The sequence below is a fragment of the Tachyglossus aculeatus genome, chromosome 13 (genome assembly GCF_015852505.1).
Source record: "Tachyglossus aculeatus isolate mTacAcu1 chromosome 13, mTacAcu1.pri, whole genome shotgun sequence".
NCBI classification, from domain to species: Eukaryota; Metazoa; Chordata; class Mammalia; order Monotremata; family Tachyglossidae; genus Tachyglossus; species Tachyglossus aculeatus.
This window is the reverse complement of record NC_052078.1, coordinates 19,367,046-19,387,088: the sequence shown is the minus strand read 5'-3', so window position 1 is coordinate 19,387,088 and position 20,043 is coordinate 19,367,046. Positions and strand designations below refer to the sequence as shown.

General features: G+C 43.5%; 1 protein-coding gene across 1 annotated transcript in view; it reads left to right on the top strand.

Annotated features, from left to right (window-relative positions):
- GPR158 (G protein-coupled receptor 158) overlaps positions 1-20,043 on the top strand; it is a 198,622-nt gene that overhangs the window by 124,022 nt on the left and 54,557 nt on the right. The window contains exon 5 of the mRNA XM_038755749.1: positions 2,256-2,324. Within this exon, the coding sequence (XP_038611677.1) occupies positions 2,256-2,324 (69 nt within the window). The remainder of the gene's footprint in view (positions 1-2,255; positions 2,325-20,043) is intronic.

Sequence of the window (20,043 nt, the reverse complement as noted above, 5' to 3'; positions counted from 1 at the left end):
CCAGGCAACAGGGGCCAGGCTGGCCCCCTCAAGGGCACAGAGCCTGGTCAGGCCAGGGAGAAGCTAGGGGAAGGAGCTTCCGGAAGAGACAGCTACAGCAGCTGCATCTGCTTCTGGGTCAATGGTTGCTATGGTTACCCTCTCTTTCCCTCCGCTTCCCCCACCCTCTCCCATCCCACCTCAGACTCTGGTGTTAAAATCTTGCAGGCATTTTGTCAGGATTACATTGCACCCCTTGCTGGTTCCGAGATGAAATAGTACCAGACCAGTGGAGCTTGAATCCCTTGGGCATCCTCATAACTTGCTTGTCAGTCACACTGCTCAGTGTTCCCCAGCAGGCACAAAAAGCTGAGGAAGTGGAAATCCTCATTCCAAACCCCAGTAATTACCCTTCTGCCTGTTGGCAAAGAGGACATGAACATGGGTTTTGAGTTCTCCCTAGTGTCCGAGTGCGGATACAGCCTGCATTCCCCTGAAACCTAAACAAAGCTTTTCCCACCACACACAGCAGGAGGCTCTCCAGGGCTAGAGCCCAGTCAGAAACAAAGCTCCTCACAAGTCCTTTCTTTTTTATGGTACTTTTTCCACTCTACTAAGCACTGGGTTAGAAACAAGATCAGGTTGAACTCCGTCCCTACCTCACATGGGGCTCACAGTCCACATAGGAGGAAGTAGGATTTAATTCCCACTTCACAGATGAGGAAACCGAGGCCCAGAGAAGTTAAGTGATTTACCCAAGGTCGCACAGGAAACACGTGGTGGAGCTGGTATTAGAAGCCAGGTCCTGGTGACTTTCAAGCCTGGATTCTTTCCCCTAGGCTGTGCTAAGCCTTGATGGTAAACAAGGATGGAGAGAAAGTGAAGGTTCCCCCCAAGGGTCACATTTACCACTGGGAAAGGAAAAGAAAAAAAAGCCATTTTACATGTCCTTCCTCTCTAGGCCATCAGTAGAGAAGCAGCGAGGTGTGGTGGAAAGAGCCAAACCCTGGGAGTCAGGAGGGCCTGCCTGCTGTATGACTTTGGGCAAGTCACTTAACTTCTGTGTGCCTCTGTTTGTGTGTGGACCTCCTCTGTCTTCTCTCCCACCTGCAGCCTGGCTTATTTGGCAGAGACGTTTTACCTTGGAGTAGGGCACTGGAGGTTCACAGAAATTTCTGGTTGGGTGTTTTATGCTCCACTTGGGAAAGCACAGGTCCTGTAGAATGCTATGTCTACATTTTGTTATTCTTCCTAGTCAGAAGAGTCACTGTATATTGATCAAGGAACTTATTGGAGCAAGATTTATTGTGGGAAGACCAGATCAATTTTCATTTTACTTCACTGCTTGCTCTAAAGCACAGTGCCTCCCTTCCAGTCCTCCTGATCGAGGGTGAGGAATTGGATCCCTAGTGACTGGGCGGACTTGGAATCTTTTAGAAATTAACTATGAGACCTGTGGATTCTAATGGGTTCCAATACCTGCAGTTCTAATACTCCCTTAGAAAGCCCCCAATCGCTGCACACTGGGACAGTCGTGCAATACTCTGTGTATGGAAGGGGAGGGAAATCCGACGGCTTAAGTCCCCTCCTGTGTGGTTTTTTCACTGATTTCTGTCACTGCTCATGTAGGCATGTGTGAACTGATGGGACATCTTTGTTCACAATTGGAACAGCCAGGGAGCTGAAATGTTGGAATCCCAGAGCAGAACCGTGTTTTCTCAACTCCATGGGGTGAAAGGGATCATCCCCATGTGACCCTCATGCCATCCCGAATGGTGTCTGTCATTAAAATATTCAGAGAGGGGATTCGGAGACTAAGCTGCAATCTCTGTGAGAATTGAGTTTTGGCTCTTCCAGGCTTTACTCTCAAGGGGTTCTTCCTTATGGCTAATTTAAGGGAATAGATTTTTTTTTCCACAGGGAAAGATGGGACAGAGGGTTAGTTTTGTTGGGGATGGGAGAGGCAGGGCTTCAGTGGGGCTTGGACCAGTGGTCCAAGTTTGGGAGCAAAGGGAGTTTGGAAGGAGAGAGTCATACTCAGCCACCCCACCTCTACCCCTTGGTCAAAGCCATAGTCAGAATTCCTCAACCATCCCACCCAGTGCAGGACATTAGGTCACTTTCATCTGACCTAAAGCCTTTGTTACATTCTTTTTTATGTCATTTAATCGGAAAATGTTGACTTGTAGGCTGAGTCTGACTCAGATGCCATAAATGATCCAGACGTAGTAGTATAGAAGCACATCTAACACCCTGGCTCCCTTTGTGTTTTCTAGAGCATCAGAGCATCGGGCCTGATTTTGTTGGAGACCATCCTTTTTGGATCTCTGCTTCTGTACTTCCCGGTGAGTAGCATGTGTCCTTCAAACACAAGAAAAAATTTTTTTTTTTTTTTTTGCTGATGCCCTTTTAGTTCAGAATTGGAAGCATGAGGTGAAAAAATGGAAAATGTCAGTTGTAACTAGAGAGCAATGTACCAACTAGAACCAAAAAATCTGTGCCGTGCATCTGTTGATTGGTATTAAGATGAGCAAAAGGATTATGACAATAACTGTTGTGGGTCAAAGTAAATTAAAGCAGGTGCCTTGTAAACATTTGCTTTTCTGATGATGACCTCATTGTTCGGGGCATTTTGGGAATAAGTAAAGCAAATTAAAGTAGTTGTGCTGCAAACAGCAAACACACCAACACAATAAAGGATGATATTTGTGTGTGGACATTGTGGTTGTCCACTTTGGCCTTTTCAGCCAACTCATAGCCAATGGTAACTTCACTGTGAGTAGTGTCATCTACAAATATGAAGCAGTCAATCAGTCAGTGGTATTTATTGAGTGATTACTGTATGCAGAGCACTGTACTAACAGCTTGGGATCGGTACCGTCGAAATCCAACTAGGTCTGTCTTTGTTTTCTGAAGCAGTCTGTTTTTAATATAATAGGGATATCCAGCTCTGTAGAGGTTAGTGTCTTCTTGTTCTAGTAGGAAGGTTTCTATAATTACAAGTGCTTAGGTGATTTTCTCCTTCAACTTATTGTAGGCTCATCAGCATAGAAGAAAACCTCAGTTAACGTGTTTCCGTACAAAGCATCACATAAAACAGTCCCTTCTGTTGTAGAATGTGGGTCTTTGGAGAGTTCTTCTTTTTTCCAGCCAGTTACCTTGAATTTGCATCTTCTTTCTTTGAAAGTTACACAAGGTCAGATTCATAGACAACATAGGGTGGTTTGTGTAGGCCCCCTTCACAATTTGCACAGACTTCTTAGAAGGTAAAATTGGGTTCTGTTATTCTTTAGGCGTCGTTTAGCATCTGCAGATATTTAGGGATTATGTTTAGGCCCCTCTTCTCTAGCAGTAACTTACTTTTGAGGCTGTGTCCCTCTGCCCCCTTTCACCGCCTGCCCTCCCCAACCAAGTTCTTTTCCCCCTGGAGGGTGCTGGCTGTCAGAGGAGAGAATTCCTCTGGGGATCCCTGAATTTGGAGGGAGATGGGATGACTCAGGATGCTTGCCTCCCAAGCACTGCACATCTAAGATCTAGAATGGATTCTCCTAGGAAGGAAATGGACACCGTACACCCAGGCAACAGGGGCCAGGCTGGAGAGTGAGGACAATGAAAAAGCAAAACCAAGGGGAATTCTTGGTCATCTCACCCCTCTTCCTTCCCCCAAAGCCTATGCGTTTAGTGGGATCATCAGCAGCTCCTGCAATGGGACCCATTTTGGATACACCAGAAAGCCCAGGGCCCACGATTGAGTTTGAGATGGAGAACATGGGAAAGGAAATGGAGGAGCTTCCAAAAGTACAAGCAGACAACATCTCTGCTGGGAAATTTTTAACGTGACAGAGAGGAAGAAAACAAGAGAGGGATGAGTAAGTGAATGTTTACCAAACAAATCTTGCCAGCACAAGCATTAGAATATTTCAGAGTATTGACTTCCTTTTGAGCCCCCTGCCAGCAGCAGCATTAGTAACTTCACCTTCACCCATTACTTTTAGTTATTGCTGGACTTTGCAGCCTGGTATGTCTGGGAATAGCAGTGTGACTCCATGCTCTGCAGTGTTTCCAGGGGATGTCCCTGGCTCAGCCCTGTGCACTGTATGTATCTCTTACTCAGTCGGTGTACCCTTCCTCTGTAATTTTCTTTTGTGGAATTTTTTAAGCTCTTATTATATGCCAAACACTGTACTAAACATTGGCTAGAAACAAGTTAACCAGATTGGACACAGTCCATGTCCCACAGGGGCTCACAATCTGGATCCCTATTTTATAGATGAAGTAACTGAGGCACAGAGGAGTTAAGTGATTTGCCCAAGGTCACACAGCAGACAAGTGGCAGAGTCTGGATTAGAACCCATGTCCGCTGACCCCCAAGCCCGTGCTCTTTCCACTAGACTATGCTGCTTTTCACAGTTGGAACAATAGTTGGAGGAGAAGGTCCAAAACAGAGATTGGCACCATAAGGGGACAGCCCTAAATCTAAAGTTATCATTTTTATGATTGGGGAGTTGGGAATTATGGCATTTTAAAAGTTATGGGACTCTTAAAAGAAAGTATGATAGACACACAGTTCTGAAAAAGTGTCCATTCCGCTCTCTTCTCCAACAAGTGTCCTGCTCTTGTCAAGAACGTAAAGAGAAAGAATAGTTTGGGTAGTGGACTGTAAACCTCTTTTTCAAATGGGTCTCTAACATCCTCAAACAGCAGTTGACTCTTCAATGCTATGATGAATATGCCAAGAAAGGCATTTGAAGTCTTTAACGTGAATTGTTTCTTTGACAGCTGCAGCTGTGCTATTTTTGAATAAAAAGGGTAATTAATAGAAAGTGTGTGTGAATAAATATAGAATCACAGAGCCCTAGAATGATCAAGCTGCCCATGGATTTAAATCTACGAATATACTTCTTCAGACATATGCATTATCTTTTTTTTCAATGTTGAGAATGGGGATTATTATCCTAAGAACTCTGACACCAGTAGGATTCAACCAATATTATTTGCATTCTAGTGGAGCTGGAAGGTCCTAGAAATAATAATTCTGTGAGATCCTCCCTGACCTCTCAGGTCCTGATGAAACCACCCACCCTCGAAGAGGTTTTTATAATTTCTTAGGAGACTTATCCTTGACTGTCCATATTGTTCCCATGCCTCTTAGGGAAAGTGGTGGACTCAATCATCAAGTGGGATTTATTTAGGACTCTCCATGTCTCTAAATCTCCTCACTGAGAATTTCCCTCAATTCTTAAACTAATCTAATCAAACCCAGTAGGTGCTCCAGTGAAAGTTACTTTTAGTTACTTGTTATGGAAATCAGGCCTAAAAAAATTACCTGGATACCAAGGGGCTCTGAGTTCTAATCCTGCTCAAGTATTCACCAAGATCTTCACGGACAAAGGAAGGAGAGAATATAGTCCATTATCTGGACAATTATAACCCCTCACAAAAATCCCCAAATGTTTTCCATTCAGTTAATGAGGGAATTCAGACAAAATCTGGTACTCCCAAATAAAGGATACACAGCCAAATAATAAAGAAAAGAAAATAATAAGAAATAAGAAAATCGGCTAATTCTCAGGTCACTTTCCAGTGTCTCTGTGGAACTTGGGCTGTGCCCCAGTTTCTTCTGCCATAAAATGAGGATGTGGGTTCTAGACCTGGTAGACCTGGGAGAGGGGAGGGAGATTGTTAGTGATGATGACAGGGTAAGGTAGCACGTGAATTGTTTCTCTGACAGCTGCAGCTGTGCTATTTTTGAATAAAAGGGTAATTAATAGAAAGTGTGTGTGAATAAATATAGAATCACAGAGCCCTAGAATGATCAAGCTGCTCATGGATTTAAATATACGAATATACTTCTTCAGACATATGCATTATCTTTTTTTTCAGTGTTGAGAATGGTGGGTAAGGGAAGTGTAAGGGGGAGTCGGGGGGAAAGGTAGCACTTGTCCTCTCACCCAAGTTTACATGTATCCTGGGGTCCCTTCAGACAGAGCCAGCCTGCCCCAAGCCTCAGAGGCTCCTGAAAAAACCCCGGGACGCATGCAAACTTGGTTGAAGGTGAGAAGGGCAAATATTTCCTCCCCCCCAGCCCTTCCTACTCATTGTCATAATCATCCTCAAAGGGGCTTCCTTCAGGGCCCACCAGTGCAGGTCCCCCCCCACCGCCAGCTGCATGTTGGCCTTCCAAAAGATTGATCCGTTCGTTTCAACTTCTCGTTGAGTGATCTGGGGCAGGGATCTCTTCCCTTGGCCAGCCTTAGAAGACCCTACCTGCCAACCAGCCTGCCAGTCAGCCATCAGAGACCCACTGGCCCTGCTGAGGTCAGGCCCATCCACTCTCTTGCCTGTTGGAGTGTAGGTTTATGGGGCTGAAGTGACTGAACAGAATTGGAGAATCTCCCTTCGCCCTCTTTCTGGAGGGAAAAGATTTTTCTAGGGCTAGGTACCTGCAAATAATTTATGCTCCCGCGGAAGGGATCTGCTGCAGTTTACCAGTTAAATCAACCCACAATCCCAATAAACCCTCCTGCCACTCTTTTGAGAAGGAAGTGGTCTTAGGGAAGCAGCGTGACCTAATGGAAAGAAAGTTAGAGGCTTTAATCCTGGCTCCACCTCTTGTCTACTGTGTGACCTTAGGCAAGTCACTTAACTTCTCTGTGCTTCAGTTCCCTCATCTGCCAAAAGAAGATTCAAAACCTATTCTACCTTCTACTTAGACTGTGAGCCTCATGTGGGCTCTATTGTATCTACCCCACTGATTAGTACAGCACTTGGCACATAGTAAGTGCTTAACAAATACTTATTACCTTATTACCTGGTATTTACCCCAGTCCTTAGTACAGTGCTTGGCATATAGTAAGTGCTTAACAAAGTCATTATTAGCTTGTAATTACCCCAGTGCTTAGTACCTTCATTCATTCATTCAATCATATTTATTGAGCGCTTACTGTGTGCAGAGCACTGTACTAAGCGCTTGGGAAGTACAAGTTGGCAACATATAGAGACGGTCTCTATCCAACAGCGGGCTCACAGTCTAGAAGAAAAAGCGCTTACTATGTGCAAAGCACTGTTCTAAGTGCTGGGGGGGGGGAATACAAGGTGATCAGGTTGTCCCACGTAGGGCTCACAGTCTTCATCCCCATTTTACAGATGAGGTAACTAAGGCACAGAGAAGTGAAGTGACATGCCCAAAGTCACACAGCCAATAAGTGGCAGAGCCGGGATTAGAACCCATCACCTCTGACTCCCAAGCCCGGGCTCTTTCCACTGAGCCACGCTGCTTTTCCAAGCAGTACAGTGCTTGGCACATAGTAAGCGCTTAACCTACCATGGTAAGCACCTCTAGACTAAGCTCATGTTGGGCAGGGAAAGTATGTGTTTATTGTTGTACTATACTGTAAATGCACAGGAGCTTAGTACAGTGCCCTGCACACAGTAAGCGCTCAATACATACGACTGAATGAATGAGCTTAATGAATGCCACTATTATTATTATGATGGTGGTGGTGAAGGAAAACATCAAGCAGTCAATCAAGCAATCTATCCATCAGTCAATCAGTGGTATTTATTGAGTGTTTACTGTGTGAAGAGCATTGTACTAAGTGCTTGGGAGAGTACAATAGAAATGACCACTTCTGGTAATTGGATGGACCCACTGAAATGCAGAGAGATAGTCTTGCTAAAGTCGCCTGGGAATTAATGAAAGGAGTAGAAATACAATTTATTTCTTTATTCTTTATCTGTAATTATCTGCTTTGATTGGAGAAACTTCTGTGTATTTGACTTCTGACAATTCCTCTTCGAAACTGAAATGAGTTTGTCTGAGTTGAATGGAAAGCCATCACAACACACTTCCACCATTTCATGCTTGCTTAGAGTACAAAAAGATTATTCGATCTCTAGAAAAACCAAGGTTTGCAAAATGCTGTAGAGCAGAAGATCAAAAGTCCTCAATCCTTGGGACCACTCAGTGCGTGAATTGTGTCTTTTTTGTGCATTTTGGATGATATGGGCCATTGCTTTGAGGTCAGAAAATAGTACCTAATTAGTAGCTTTGCATGCCAACTTGGGTTCGACATGGAACCAGTCATATATAAACTGAGGGATGTAACACTGAAGCCTCTCTCATACCCACTGTTGCCAGCATGATTTTGGAGGAGTGGGCTGGGGATAGGCCAGACAGGAGAGAATGAATCCTAACTGAGGTTATCTTGCCAGACACCAGAGCTCAAAACAAAACAAACAGCAGAGAGAGTGGGCTCTAAGATGGAAGAGTTGTGGGGCAGCCTGGCTTAGAGCAAAGAATATGGGAGCGAGAGTCAGAGACCCAGGCTCTAAACCCAGATCTGCCCCTGACCTGCTATGGGATTTTGGTCAAATTAACCTCTCTGTGCCCAAGTTTCTTTATCTGTAAAACAGGGATAAGGTACCCATTTCCCCTCCCTCTTAGACTGTGTCCCCCATATGGAACAGGAACTAGATCTGATCTGGTTATCTTGTATTTACCCCGGTTTATAGCCATCTAGTAAGTGCTTAATGAACACCTTTATTGTAAGAAACCTTGGCAAAGCTGACCTCAAGAGGAAGGAAAGCTGAATGAGAAACCAGAGATGAGTAACTAGAGAGAAGTGATTACCAAGATAATTTCCCTGAAACGTCCTTCAGTCCTGCTATAACACAGATTTCCATTCCTCAGCTTGGATATAACATGATGAGATGGTTAAAGAAAGTTATTCCTACAGTACAAACCTCTCCCAGATTTAGCATGATTCATAAATTGGTGAGAGGAGCTTCAGTGTAGAAAGAAGTTGTGTTCTTGTGCATGGCTTTGGGAGAGGCCTGATACTGCTTCACTTCCTAGAAGGGATGAAAGATCATAAGGAGAGAGAACTTTGTGTTCTTGCAACTTTAAAAATTTCTAATACAGTAAAATAACTGTAGTGGTAAGAACAGAATGCATTCTTCTATCGGAGGATATAACAATAATAATAGAAATTCTGTGGAAAAATGTCAGTCATGGTGGTATCTTTGAGCCACCTACCCAACTAACCCAATAATTCCCTTCAATGGCTACTATAATAAGAGTTTCCAATTCCAATAGACAATCAGTGCTATTTATTGAGCTTTTATTGTGTGCAGAGCATTGTACTAAGCACTTAGGAGAGTACAGTACAACAAAGTTGGTAGATATGTTTCCTGCTCACAAGAGGTTACAGTCTTCAGTCTTTACGAACATAACTCCCACATTAGAGAATTTCAGCTAGAACTTACATACTGTATAAAGCATTTAGTAGTAATACAGTAATTATTATAAGGAATTTACCTAGAAAGGAGTGAAGGAGCAAAAATACAATTATGGGCTGAGCAGATCTTTAGATTTTCAGTCTGTTCAGAATCTACATAGTCTTTTCAGCCAGAGTATGTCATTGCCAAGAATAATGGTCAGACCGAGAGTTAGCCTTCATTTCTGACAATATCACTTCTGACATGAGATCCTATCCATGGATGGGGATGTGTCCCAAAAGACCAATGAAACAGCAATATCACAATAAAGATAATGAAAGCATTGTTTTTCCAGCTTGATTACTTTTATATATGAAGACTCCTAAGGAGGAAAGGTGACAGTGAACTCGCAGAAGCTGGAATAATCTTTTGGTTCTTTGCATATACTTCAAAGATGACATTAAATCAACATTGTACAAGTGAACAACCTTATCAGTAATTTTCATTGACATTACCTTTCAGCTCGTCTCTTCTACAGTGTCTAATGGCATAGACAGGCAAACATACATTCCTGAGATTTCATGCTGACATTATTCTAACATGTACGAGAAAAAATGAAATCTTGTTGTGATGGAGTCAAAGCAATAACAAATGTCAAGATATTAATGCATTTTCCTCTCAAACTGGTTATGACCAGGGAACCTAGATGTTGCCTCATAAATTTGAGCTCTGCGCTGTCGCTGAATTATATCTCCATGACTCAGGCTGCACTGGAGAATCTGTGGAATGGAGGATTTTATGCTATTCCTAGAAGCTCGGGGATGAATAGCCCAGGCAATCAGCAAAACAACATCACTGAAGGTGGAAGTGGGCTCAGCACCACTACTCGACTGGGTTTAATCTTTTCATTTAATGTCAAATCATATAGAAAGAAAAATGCAACTACACAAAGAGCAGGAATAAACGAACACTCTGCGGTCCTGCTTTGTTTACACATTATTTCCAAATCCTAAATGAGGGCGACCTTCTAAACATGCGGTGACTGGATTGTCATGGGAGGTCTTCAGACCTCGTAATCATAATTGCTTTGGGACAAATTGGTAGCTACAGAGAGGATAGCCAAGGCACATTCACCTGCCTATTACTTTATTCGGAAAAGCTTTGGAAGCCAGAACTGGTCTTCTAAGGAAACAGGGCAGAACTTTGTCCCTAGCTCTTGTAAGCTCATTAATGTTAATTATTTGAGGAAAGAATGGCAGCATAGCCTAGTGGATAGAGTATGAGTCTGAGAGTCAGAAGGACCTGAGTTTTAGTCACGGCTCTGCACTTTGGGCAAGTCACTCAATTTCTCTTTGCCTGTTACCTCAACTGTAAAATGGGGATTAAAACTATGAGCCCCATTGTGAGACATGGACTGGGTCCAACCTGATTAGCTAGTATGTATCCCAGGGCTTAGTAAAGAACTTGATATAGAATAAGTGATTAACAAATAGCATAAAAAAAGAACAGCCCAAGTTGGCTGCTCCATCAATTTCCTGTGCTGGAAGAAAGTATTGTGGTTTGACTCCTCATTAGGGTAACACAAAGTTGTGTTTGATGAAAGTTGTGTCCGATGGTCATCTCTTAGAGAATATCTTCTGCAGAGTTATCATTTGTTAACTACAGAATTGGGGTGACTTTTTTACCATGGGGTTTGGCTTACAAAACAGAGTCAATATTTGAATTACCACTGGCAGGATTAATGTTGCATAAAAAATCATTACCTGCAAGTTTTCTTCATTCATAATACATAATCATAATCAGCTGCAAGAACACCGATGTCCAAGTGTGAAAATTTTCCAGTATGTTTGTGAGATAAAAAGCAGAAGAGCTGCAAAAATTGACTTTGTATTGCCATGGACTTGGTTTCAGTGGCTTCATTTTGCTATGTAGTGGGCACAGTGGTATGCAAAGAAAATGATCTTGGATGCCATGTTGTGGGTTAATTCAAGTGGAGAGATGCTTCATAACACTGGTATTTGCTAAGCACTTATTGTGGGCCAAGCAATGTACTAAGCACTGGGACAGATACAAAATAACCAGGTCGGGCACAGTCACTGTCCCACATGGGGTTCACAGTCTAAGTTGGAAAATCCCTATTTTACAGATGAGGAAACTGAGGCACAGAGAAGTTAAGTGACTTGCCCAAGGTTACACAACAGCCCAGGGGCAGAGCGGGAATTAGAACCCAGGTCCTCTGATTCCCAGGCCCAGGCTTTTTCCTTTAGACTGTAAGCTCGTTATGGGCAGGGAACGTGTCTGCTAATTCTATTGTATTGTACTCTCCTAAGCACTTAGTACAGTGCTCTGCATATAGTAAGTACTCAGTAAATACCATCGACTGATTAATTTCCACTAGGCCACACTGCTTCTCATGAGTTGTCAGCAGCCACGATGGGAAATATTCAGAATAATTACAGGGAAATTTTAATGACATGGAGAGCAAAAATCAAGGCGTTAGCCATGGATTAGATGTGAGGAAAGGGAGGAAAAAGTCAAGGTGACCATTAGTCTGTATACTTAGTAGGGACACCTCAAGTAATGACAGAGCATAGGCAGCCTGGATGATATGGAGATAAAGATCAGAAGTTATTTCTGTACAGCCTTGTGAGTGAAAAGGCAACCAGGGACCCAGAAGGAGGTGTATGAGAGGCAGCAGAGAATCTGATATGGCAAGAGGGGTCGATGTCAGGGACAGAAAAGCAAGTTAATAGCAGGAATGAATTCACAAGAAATAGTTCCCCGCATAAGATTGCTGGAAAAGTTTACAAAGGGGCCTTAGAAATACAGCACTGAAATAATTGCAAGAATACTTAAAGGGAAATGAAATGACAGGGCTTTAACAATATTTTGACAAAGCAACATTACCTGTTTTGTCTCAAGGGCTGCGGAATGTAATGTCTGTCAGGGAACATATTTAGATAAAATAGTCACATCCTCTATGAAGAACAGGCAAGAAAGGGAAAGATAAAGCCCCCAATTCTTGTTCAGAAGTTAAAAAAAGGAACAGAGGCAAAGATGAGTAGGAGAAAAATATTTGAAGCTAAAGCCTCCTTAGAAAGGTCAAAGCAATAGTTTTGGTTGGGGGTAGAATGAATGAAAGCTTCCCAGCATGTATCAGAGTGAGCAGAATCAAAAAGGAGAGCAGCAACTCCGGACTATTCATTTTTAGTTCCTCCTGTGGATGAATGGACATTTAGAATGAACATTTTCCCACAGTACTAATCTTTGGTCTCCTGAAAAAGCTACTGGAAATAGATTCAGTGTTGTGAGTTTCAAAGATACTATGTCGAAATCTTTGTCATCTAGCTGTAGATGTAATGCTCAGGATAAGTAGGCCCAATTGTGTCTGAAAAGCAGTTGGGAGTTTGTATATTCATGTAGTTTTGATTCTTGAGTTTTCAAAAGGAAAATATAATTTGGAAGGTTTCCTCCAACTATCTATGTGATATACTCATATTTTTTCTCAATCTCCATTTCTAACTATTTTATCTCTCTCTCTCTCTCTCTCCCTCTATCTCTCTCTCTCTTCCAGAGGGACAAAAAGTAGGTAGTTTCCAAGAGACAATCTTGAAGTCAATTGGTCGCTGGTATTCATTGAGCACTTAATAATAATAACAATAATAATAATAATAATAATAATTGTGGTACTTTTTAAGCACTTACTATATGTCAAATACTGTTCTAACTGCTGGGGTAAATACAAGGTAATCAGGTTGGACAAAGTCCCTGTCCCACATGGGGCTAACAGTCTTAATCCCCATTTTACGGAGGAGGAAACTGAACCACAGAGAAGTAAAGTGATTTGACCAAGGTCCCACAGCAGATTTGTGGCAGAGCTGGGATTAGAACTCATATCCTCTGACTCCTAGGCCCGTGGTCTTTCTACCAGGCTACACTGTTCATGTATGTAGACTAGACTGTAAATTCCTTGTGCTCAGGGAATGTGTACTCTAATGTGAACAGTGCTCTGCATACAGTAAGTGCTCAATAAATACCATTGATATGTTGATTGATTGCAGAGCACTGTTCTCAGTGCGTGGGAGTGTACAATGGTAATTAGTATACGTGATCCCGGCCCTCTAGGAGTTTAAAATCTAGTGGGGAACACTGACGCTAAAATAAATTACTAGTTGGGGAGTCAACTGAATATAAGGACCTGTACTTAAGTGCTTTGGAAAGGGGTGATGACTATACTGTAGACTTTAGACTGTAAGCTCTTTGTGTGCAGGGAATGTGGCTGTTTATTGTTATATTGTACTCTCCCAAGTTCTTAGTACGGTGCTGTGCACACAGTAAGCGCTCAGTAAATATGATAGAATGATGATTATCTAAGTGCTTAGAGGGCATGGACTCAAGTGCAGAGCTGTCTTCAACAGCTTCAAACTTTAAATATCTGTTGGCTGGTTCTTGATTTTTAAATTTGCAAGTGAGAAAAACCAAGATGCCCAAGATTCAGTATGGAATGAAGTCTTACCAGACTAAACATCTGTTCTGAAGAAACCACATGTTCAAATCCCAGCAGAGGTAATTTAGTGCTTCAGGCTAACAAAATGCATATGCCAAAGTCTATAATCCGTGTGGGGATGACATTTGTGACAAGGAACTGTTTAGCCAGAAAAGTTTTTTATTATTAATTGACTTAAGGCACTTTTCCAATAATCGTCATAATCAGAGATATGCATTAAAGTCCCTCGGGTTTTTGATGCCATGGTAGCTGCTGTTCAAAGCAAGTTTCATAGAAACTTAGGATCTATAACAAACAGCAGGTGGATAGACAGCTGTGTATGCGGCTTTACAAATGTGTAGCTGTCCATTGGCAAACTTGCTAATGGAAATACTATCGAAGAAGAAGGCAGAAAATCCCAGGCTTGGTGCATTCTTACAGAGGGGGCCTTCAGTTAAGAAGCCTGAGAAGATTAGGGCCCTGTTGTACCTCACAGGAGGAGCAAGAATAATAATAATAATTGTAGTATTAGGTGCCAAACCCTGTACTAAGCACTGGGGTGGATAAAAGCAAATCAGGTGGGACACAGTCTCTGTCCCATGTGGAGCTCCCAGTCTCAATCTCCATTTGACAGATGAAAGAACCAAGGGCCAGAGAAGTGAAGTGACTTGTCCAGGTCCAACAGCAGACAAGTGGCGGAGCTGGGATTAGAACCCAAGACCATCTGACTCACAGGCCCACGCTCTATCCATTACACCATGCTGCTTCTTCGTGAGTGTCCAATAAACAGAGGCTGGCAAACAGTCCTTTTCTCATGTTCCTGCTACCCACAGTCCACTCCTCGCCCCTTGGGCTGGGGGTCATATGGGTGCAGGAGCCCTGGGTATCTCTGAGCCCAGATCTGGCCCCCTCCGTAGAGGACGCTGGAGCTTTGGGCTAGGCTGGCAGAGGTCAATCCAATGTCATGATCTCTCCAGAACCAATGGGTCTGCCCAGCTCCCAAGCCTGCACTAATGTTCCCACAGACCCAGCTGCCCTGGGGCCAGGTGAGAGGAATTGGGCCTGCAGTGGCAGAAGCTGGAGTCTAGGTCAGAGCGGACCTTGGATGCAGTAGCCACAGTGCAGCCCCACCTCACCACTAGCCCTACATACAGCAATTCAGCCACGATCCTGCCTCCTCCAGCCCCACAAAACGCAGCCCCAGCCACCTGTGGGGCCAGCAGTAACCCTCCGAGATCAGTCAGTTGGTATTTATTGAGTGCTTACTGTGCAGTGCACTGTACTAAGCACTTAGGAGAGTAGAATACAACCGAATTGGTAGACACATTCCGATCCCACAATGAGCTGACAGTCTAGAGGGGAGGCTCCTCTCTTGTCACTGACAGATTCCCCTCCAGCCCCTTCCAGAGGGGACCTCACCATAGCTCGGGGGGCTTCTGTGCTGGGGACCCCAGTGGAGAAGTCAGTGGTAAGGAGAAAGTGGGAGAGGAGGTCTGTGTGAGAGAGAGAGAGAGAGCAAGCAAGAGGAGAACCTACTAATATATTGAGAATGAGGGTTCCCCTAATCCTCAGGGGCAGTGTAGGAAGCTGCGCTGCATCCATATTATTCAATCATATTTATTCAATCATATTTATTGAGCACTTACTAATAATAATAATAATGATGGCATTTATTAAGCGCTTACTATTTGCAAAGCACTGTTCTAAGCGCTGGGGGGATACAAGGTGATGAGGTTGTCCCACGTGGGGCTCACAGTCTTCATCCCCATTTTACAGATGAGGGAACTGAGGCACAGAGAAGTTAAGTGACTTGCCCAAAGTCACACAGCTGACAAGTGGCGGAGCCGGGATTTGAACCCATGACCTCTGACTCCAAAGCCTGTGCTCTTTCCCACTGAGCCACGCTGCTTCTAATAATAATGATGGTATTTGTTAAGCACTTATTATGTGCAAAGCACTGTTTTAAGCGCTGGGGAGGTTACAAGGTGATCAGGTTGTCCCACGGGGGGCTCACAATTTTAATCCCCATTTTACAGATTAGGTAACTGAGGCCCAGACTTGCCCAAAGTCACCCAGCTGACAGTTGGCGGAGCCAGGATTTGAACCCATGACCTCTGACTCCAAAGCCCGTGCTCTTTCCACTGAGCCACGCTGCTTCTCACATTTACTGTGTGCAGAACACTTTACTAAGCGCTTGAGAAGTACAAGTCGGCAACATATAGAGACGGTCCCTACCCAACAGCGGGCTCACAGTCTAGAAGGGGGAGACAGACAACAAAACAAAACACGGAGATGGGTGTCAAAATCATCAGAACAAATAGAATTAAAGCTATATGCACACCATTAACAAAATAAATAGAATAGTGAATATGTACAAGTAAAATAAATACAGTAATAAATCTGTACAAATATATATACAAGTGCTGTGGGGAGGGGAAGGAGGTAGGGTGGGGGAGATGGGGAGGAGGAGAGGAAAAAGGGGGCACAGATGAGGTAACTGAGGCATTAGAGTTTGGGGTAGCAGAGGCACAGATGTTACTGTGAGAGGCAGCTTGGCCTGGTGGACAGAAAGTGAGTCTATGATTCAGGAAACTCTGGGTCTAGTCCCAGCAACATCACTTAATCTTGCCGGGTCTCAGTTCCCTCATCTTTAAAATAGGGACAAGAGACCTGTTCTTCCTCCCTCTTAAACTGGGAACCCCATGTGGGACAGGTACTTCAACCAATCCAATTAGCTTGTGTCTACTCCAGCTCTTGGCATGTAGGGAGCCCTTATTAAATGAGAAGCACCATGGCTTAATGGATAGAGCACAGGCCTGGGAATCAGGAGGACCTGGGTTCTAATCCCAACTCTGCCACTTGGATGCTGTGTGACTTTGGACAAGTCACTTAACTTCTCTGTGCCTCGTTACCTCATCTGTCAAATGGGGAATAAGTCTGTGAGCATTATGTGGGACAGGGACTGTGTCCAACCTGATTAACTTCTTTCTACCCCAGGGCTTAGTACAGTTCCTGGAAAACAGTAGGCACTTGACAAATACCATAAAAAATGTCATTCTTGGACTTACTTATTCCACTTCCTTTTTTATCCATGGTCTTACTCCTACTCCCATTTTGTGTAAATAACTTAAGTCTGTCTGTCTCCTTCATTAGACTGTAAGGTCTTTAAGGGGTGGGAGCTCTCTTTTGTTCCTTTGATACTCACCCAAATGCTTTATACAGTACTCCGCACACAGATGGCACTCAATACATATTGAATCTGACCTATTCTAATAAAAGTCAATAAAATGCAGGCATTTTAAGGACACTTTTTCCATCATGAAGACTTTGTGCATCCCATTCTTGGCCCACACATTGTTCCTTAATGGAGCCTTTTTCTTCCTTTCAATGTCAATATTTAATACACATGCAACCTTTTTTGGCATTTGTGCTTCCCCCTTTTTTCCCTTGATCTTTTACTGTTTTCCTGACTTTCCTGGCCATCTCCCTTGTTCTGGATTTTCCATCTTCTGGATTTTCCATCCTGCTCTTTACCACCTACGTTGACTCTTCTCAACCTTTTGCAGGTTTCACATTCCTCTTAATTTCTGTGCTTCCCCCATCTCTCATCGCTCATCAGTTTTGCCACTTGCTATTGGCTCATTAGGTTGGAAAGGATCTCTTAGTGGCCCTGGGTAAATAAATTTCTGTTCTGTTTTTAGGGATGAAATTTGGGGGCTATATCTATTGGAATGACAGGGGTGGAGAATCACTGAACCTCTGGCAGTGTGTGTTATCATCATCCTGTAGGTCAACTCGCTGATTCTCTGGTTTAAAATGTCAGGGACAGACAGGTAGGGGGGAAAATCTCATTATGGAGCCTGTCTGTAAACAAAGTTTATGAAATGACCCATGTAATTTCTGAACACATTACTGTCAATTTCAATACAGCATCTTTAGAAGCGAAAGCATAATGCAGCTGAATGCTTGACAAGGATAGTTATTCTACCTGTCAGCTATGAACCAAGAGAGACCAGGATCAGAGTCTCAGGATTAAGATAACCATTGTAGTCTGTTGTCTTCTAACTAGGCAGAACTAGCTAATTAAATCAAATGTAGGCCCTTGATCAAAGCAGCCACCAAAATTTTCTACCTAGGCAGTATGTTGTCCCATGGTGCATGGCTAGACAAGAAGATAGGAAGCAGAATTTTTTTTTAAAGGTGAGCCTGACCTTTGAAAGGCTGCATAACAGAGTAGGCAGGGAACAAATCAGCAAATTCTACACCAGTTGAAAATCTGCAAAGCTGCTATGATATACAGCCTTTTAAATGGGCACAAAATCAGAACCAGCTACAAAAGACATCTCCAGCTCTTGGAGCAATTTCATCATTGTCACCGAGGAATCACATTCAACATCAAATGTGAGGCACCCAGGTAACTCACCAGCACTGGACCAGATAATTACTCTCCCCCACTTCAAAGCCTCAGTGATTTGCTCCCTTTATTCATCCCCTCTCCAAGCCTCACAACGCTTTTGTACATAGCTGTAATTTATTTATTTATATTTATGTCTGACTCCTCCACTAGACAGTAAGATCACTGTAGGCCAGAAATGTTTCTGGTTATTGTTAAATTGTACTCTCCCAAGCGCTTGTGTGCTCTGCACACAGTAAGTATTCAATAAGTACAGTTGACTGACTGATGGTGATCACAGCAACCCAGAGCCACTTGTCAGGAGCTTGAGGAGAATGGACAAGAAAAGGATGCCTAAGAAACGGTTTCTTTCATTGACTCCTCTTCCATCTTTCATCCCTTAACTGTGGGTGTATTTCAAGGCTCTGGGCCTGGGTCCCTTAGGCTTCTCCCCTTACACTCACTCTGTTGGGGGAGTCTCATCCATTATTACAATGCAGGGTTTGGGGAACAATAAGGAGCAGGGGGAATAAATGGGAAACTGTCTTCTCCCTAAGCCAGCTGGGAGATCCCAGGAGATGAATACATTCTCTCTTTATCCTCTTTGTCAACTTTATGGACTGTGCCCCCCAAGGGGGACAGGAACTATGCCCAACCTGATTTTCTTGTATCTAACCCAGCACTAAACAAACACCGTTGTTATTATTATTATTATCTACTTTTATGGCTTCAGGTAACGCCTCTAGGTGGAAGACTCACTAATTAATTAACTAATTAATTGTGGTATTTGTTAAGTGCTTAGTGTGTGCCAGGCACTGTACAAAGCACTGGGGAATGCAAATTCATTCATTCATTCAACCGTATTTATTGAGCACTTACTGTGTGCAGAGCACTGCACTAAGCTCTTGGAAAGTACAATTCAGCAATAAAATCTGGTTGGACACTGTCTCTGTCCCACATTGGGCTCACAGTCTTAATCCCCATTTTGCAGATGAGGTAACTGAGACCCAAAGAAGTGAAGTGAGTTGCCCAGGGTCACACAGCAGACATCTGGTGGAGCTGGGATTATCACTGTAGCCCAGGCTACCAATCCCATATCTTCTCTTTCCTCCAGGACATCTCCATTTGAATGCCCTGCTGGCGCCTCAAACTCAATATGTCCAAAACGGAACTTCTCCTCTTTTCACCAAAACCCTCCCCTCTTTGCCACTATCCCATTTCTGCCAGTAGTACCACCATTCTCCCCATCCTTAAGGAAAACGGAAAGTGCTCTTCCCAGTAGGCACACTGCCTCTCTTTCCACTAGGACATGCTGTGTCCCTTTTTCCCCAACCAATCCTCACTGGTTCAGGCCTCATCATATCACAATTGGATTATTACCTCAGCCTCCTCATTAACCTCCCTGCCTCCAGCCTCTCTTCTCTTCAGTCGTTACTCCACACTGCTGCCCTTCGAAAATGTCACTCAGTACCCTTCTCTCCAATCCTCAAAACCCTACAGAGGCTGCTATCTCCATCTGCATCAAATAAAAACTCCTTACCATTGGCTTCAGGGTTCTCCAGCAGCTCTCTCCATTGTATTTGAGTCTTTTCACCCACCACTCTGCAGCTTACTCTCTTCTCCCCCCAAGCAAACTTGTAACTATACCCTGTTCTTGCCTTGCCTGCTTCCAACTCCTTTGTTCATGCCATTTCCCCCACCTAGGAATCCCTCCCCACCAAGTCCGCCGTACCTCATCTCTCCCCATGTTCAAAGCTTTCCTAAAACCCCACCTCTTTCAGCAAGTCTTCCCTAATTAATTCCCTAAAGCCTGAGTTGCAGGAACAGTATGTAGAGTGGAATGGGCAATTATTTTGGCTGGAGAGCCACTTATAGATTGTACTCAACTGTTCAAAGGGTGGCATAATTTTCTCCACTGTTACACTAAAGAATGGGTTCATGGAGAATATGGGAAGCTTAGGAGATG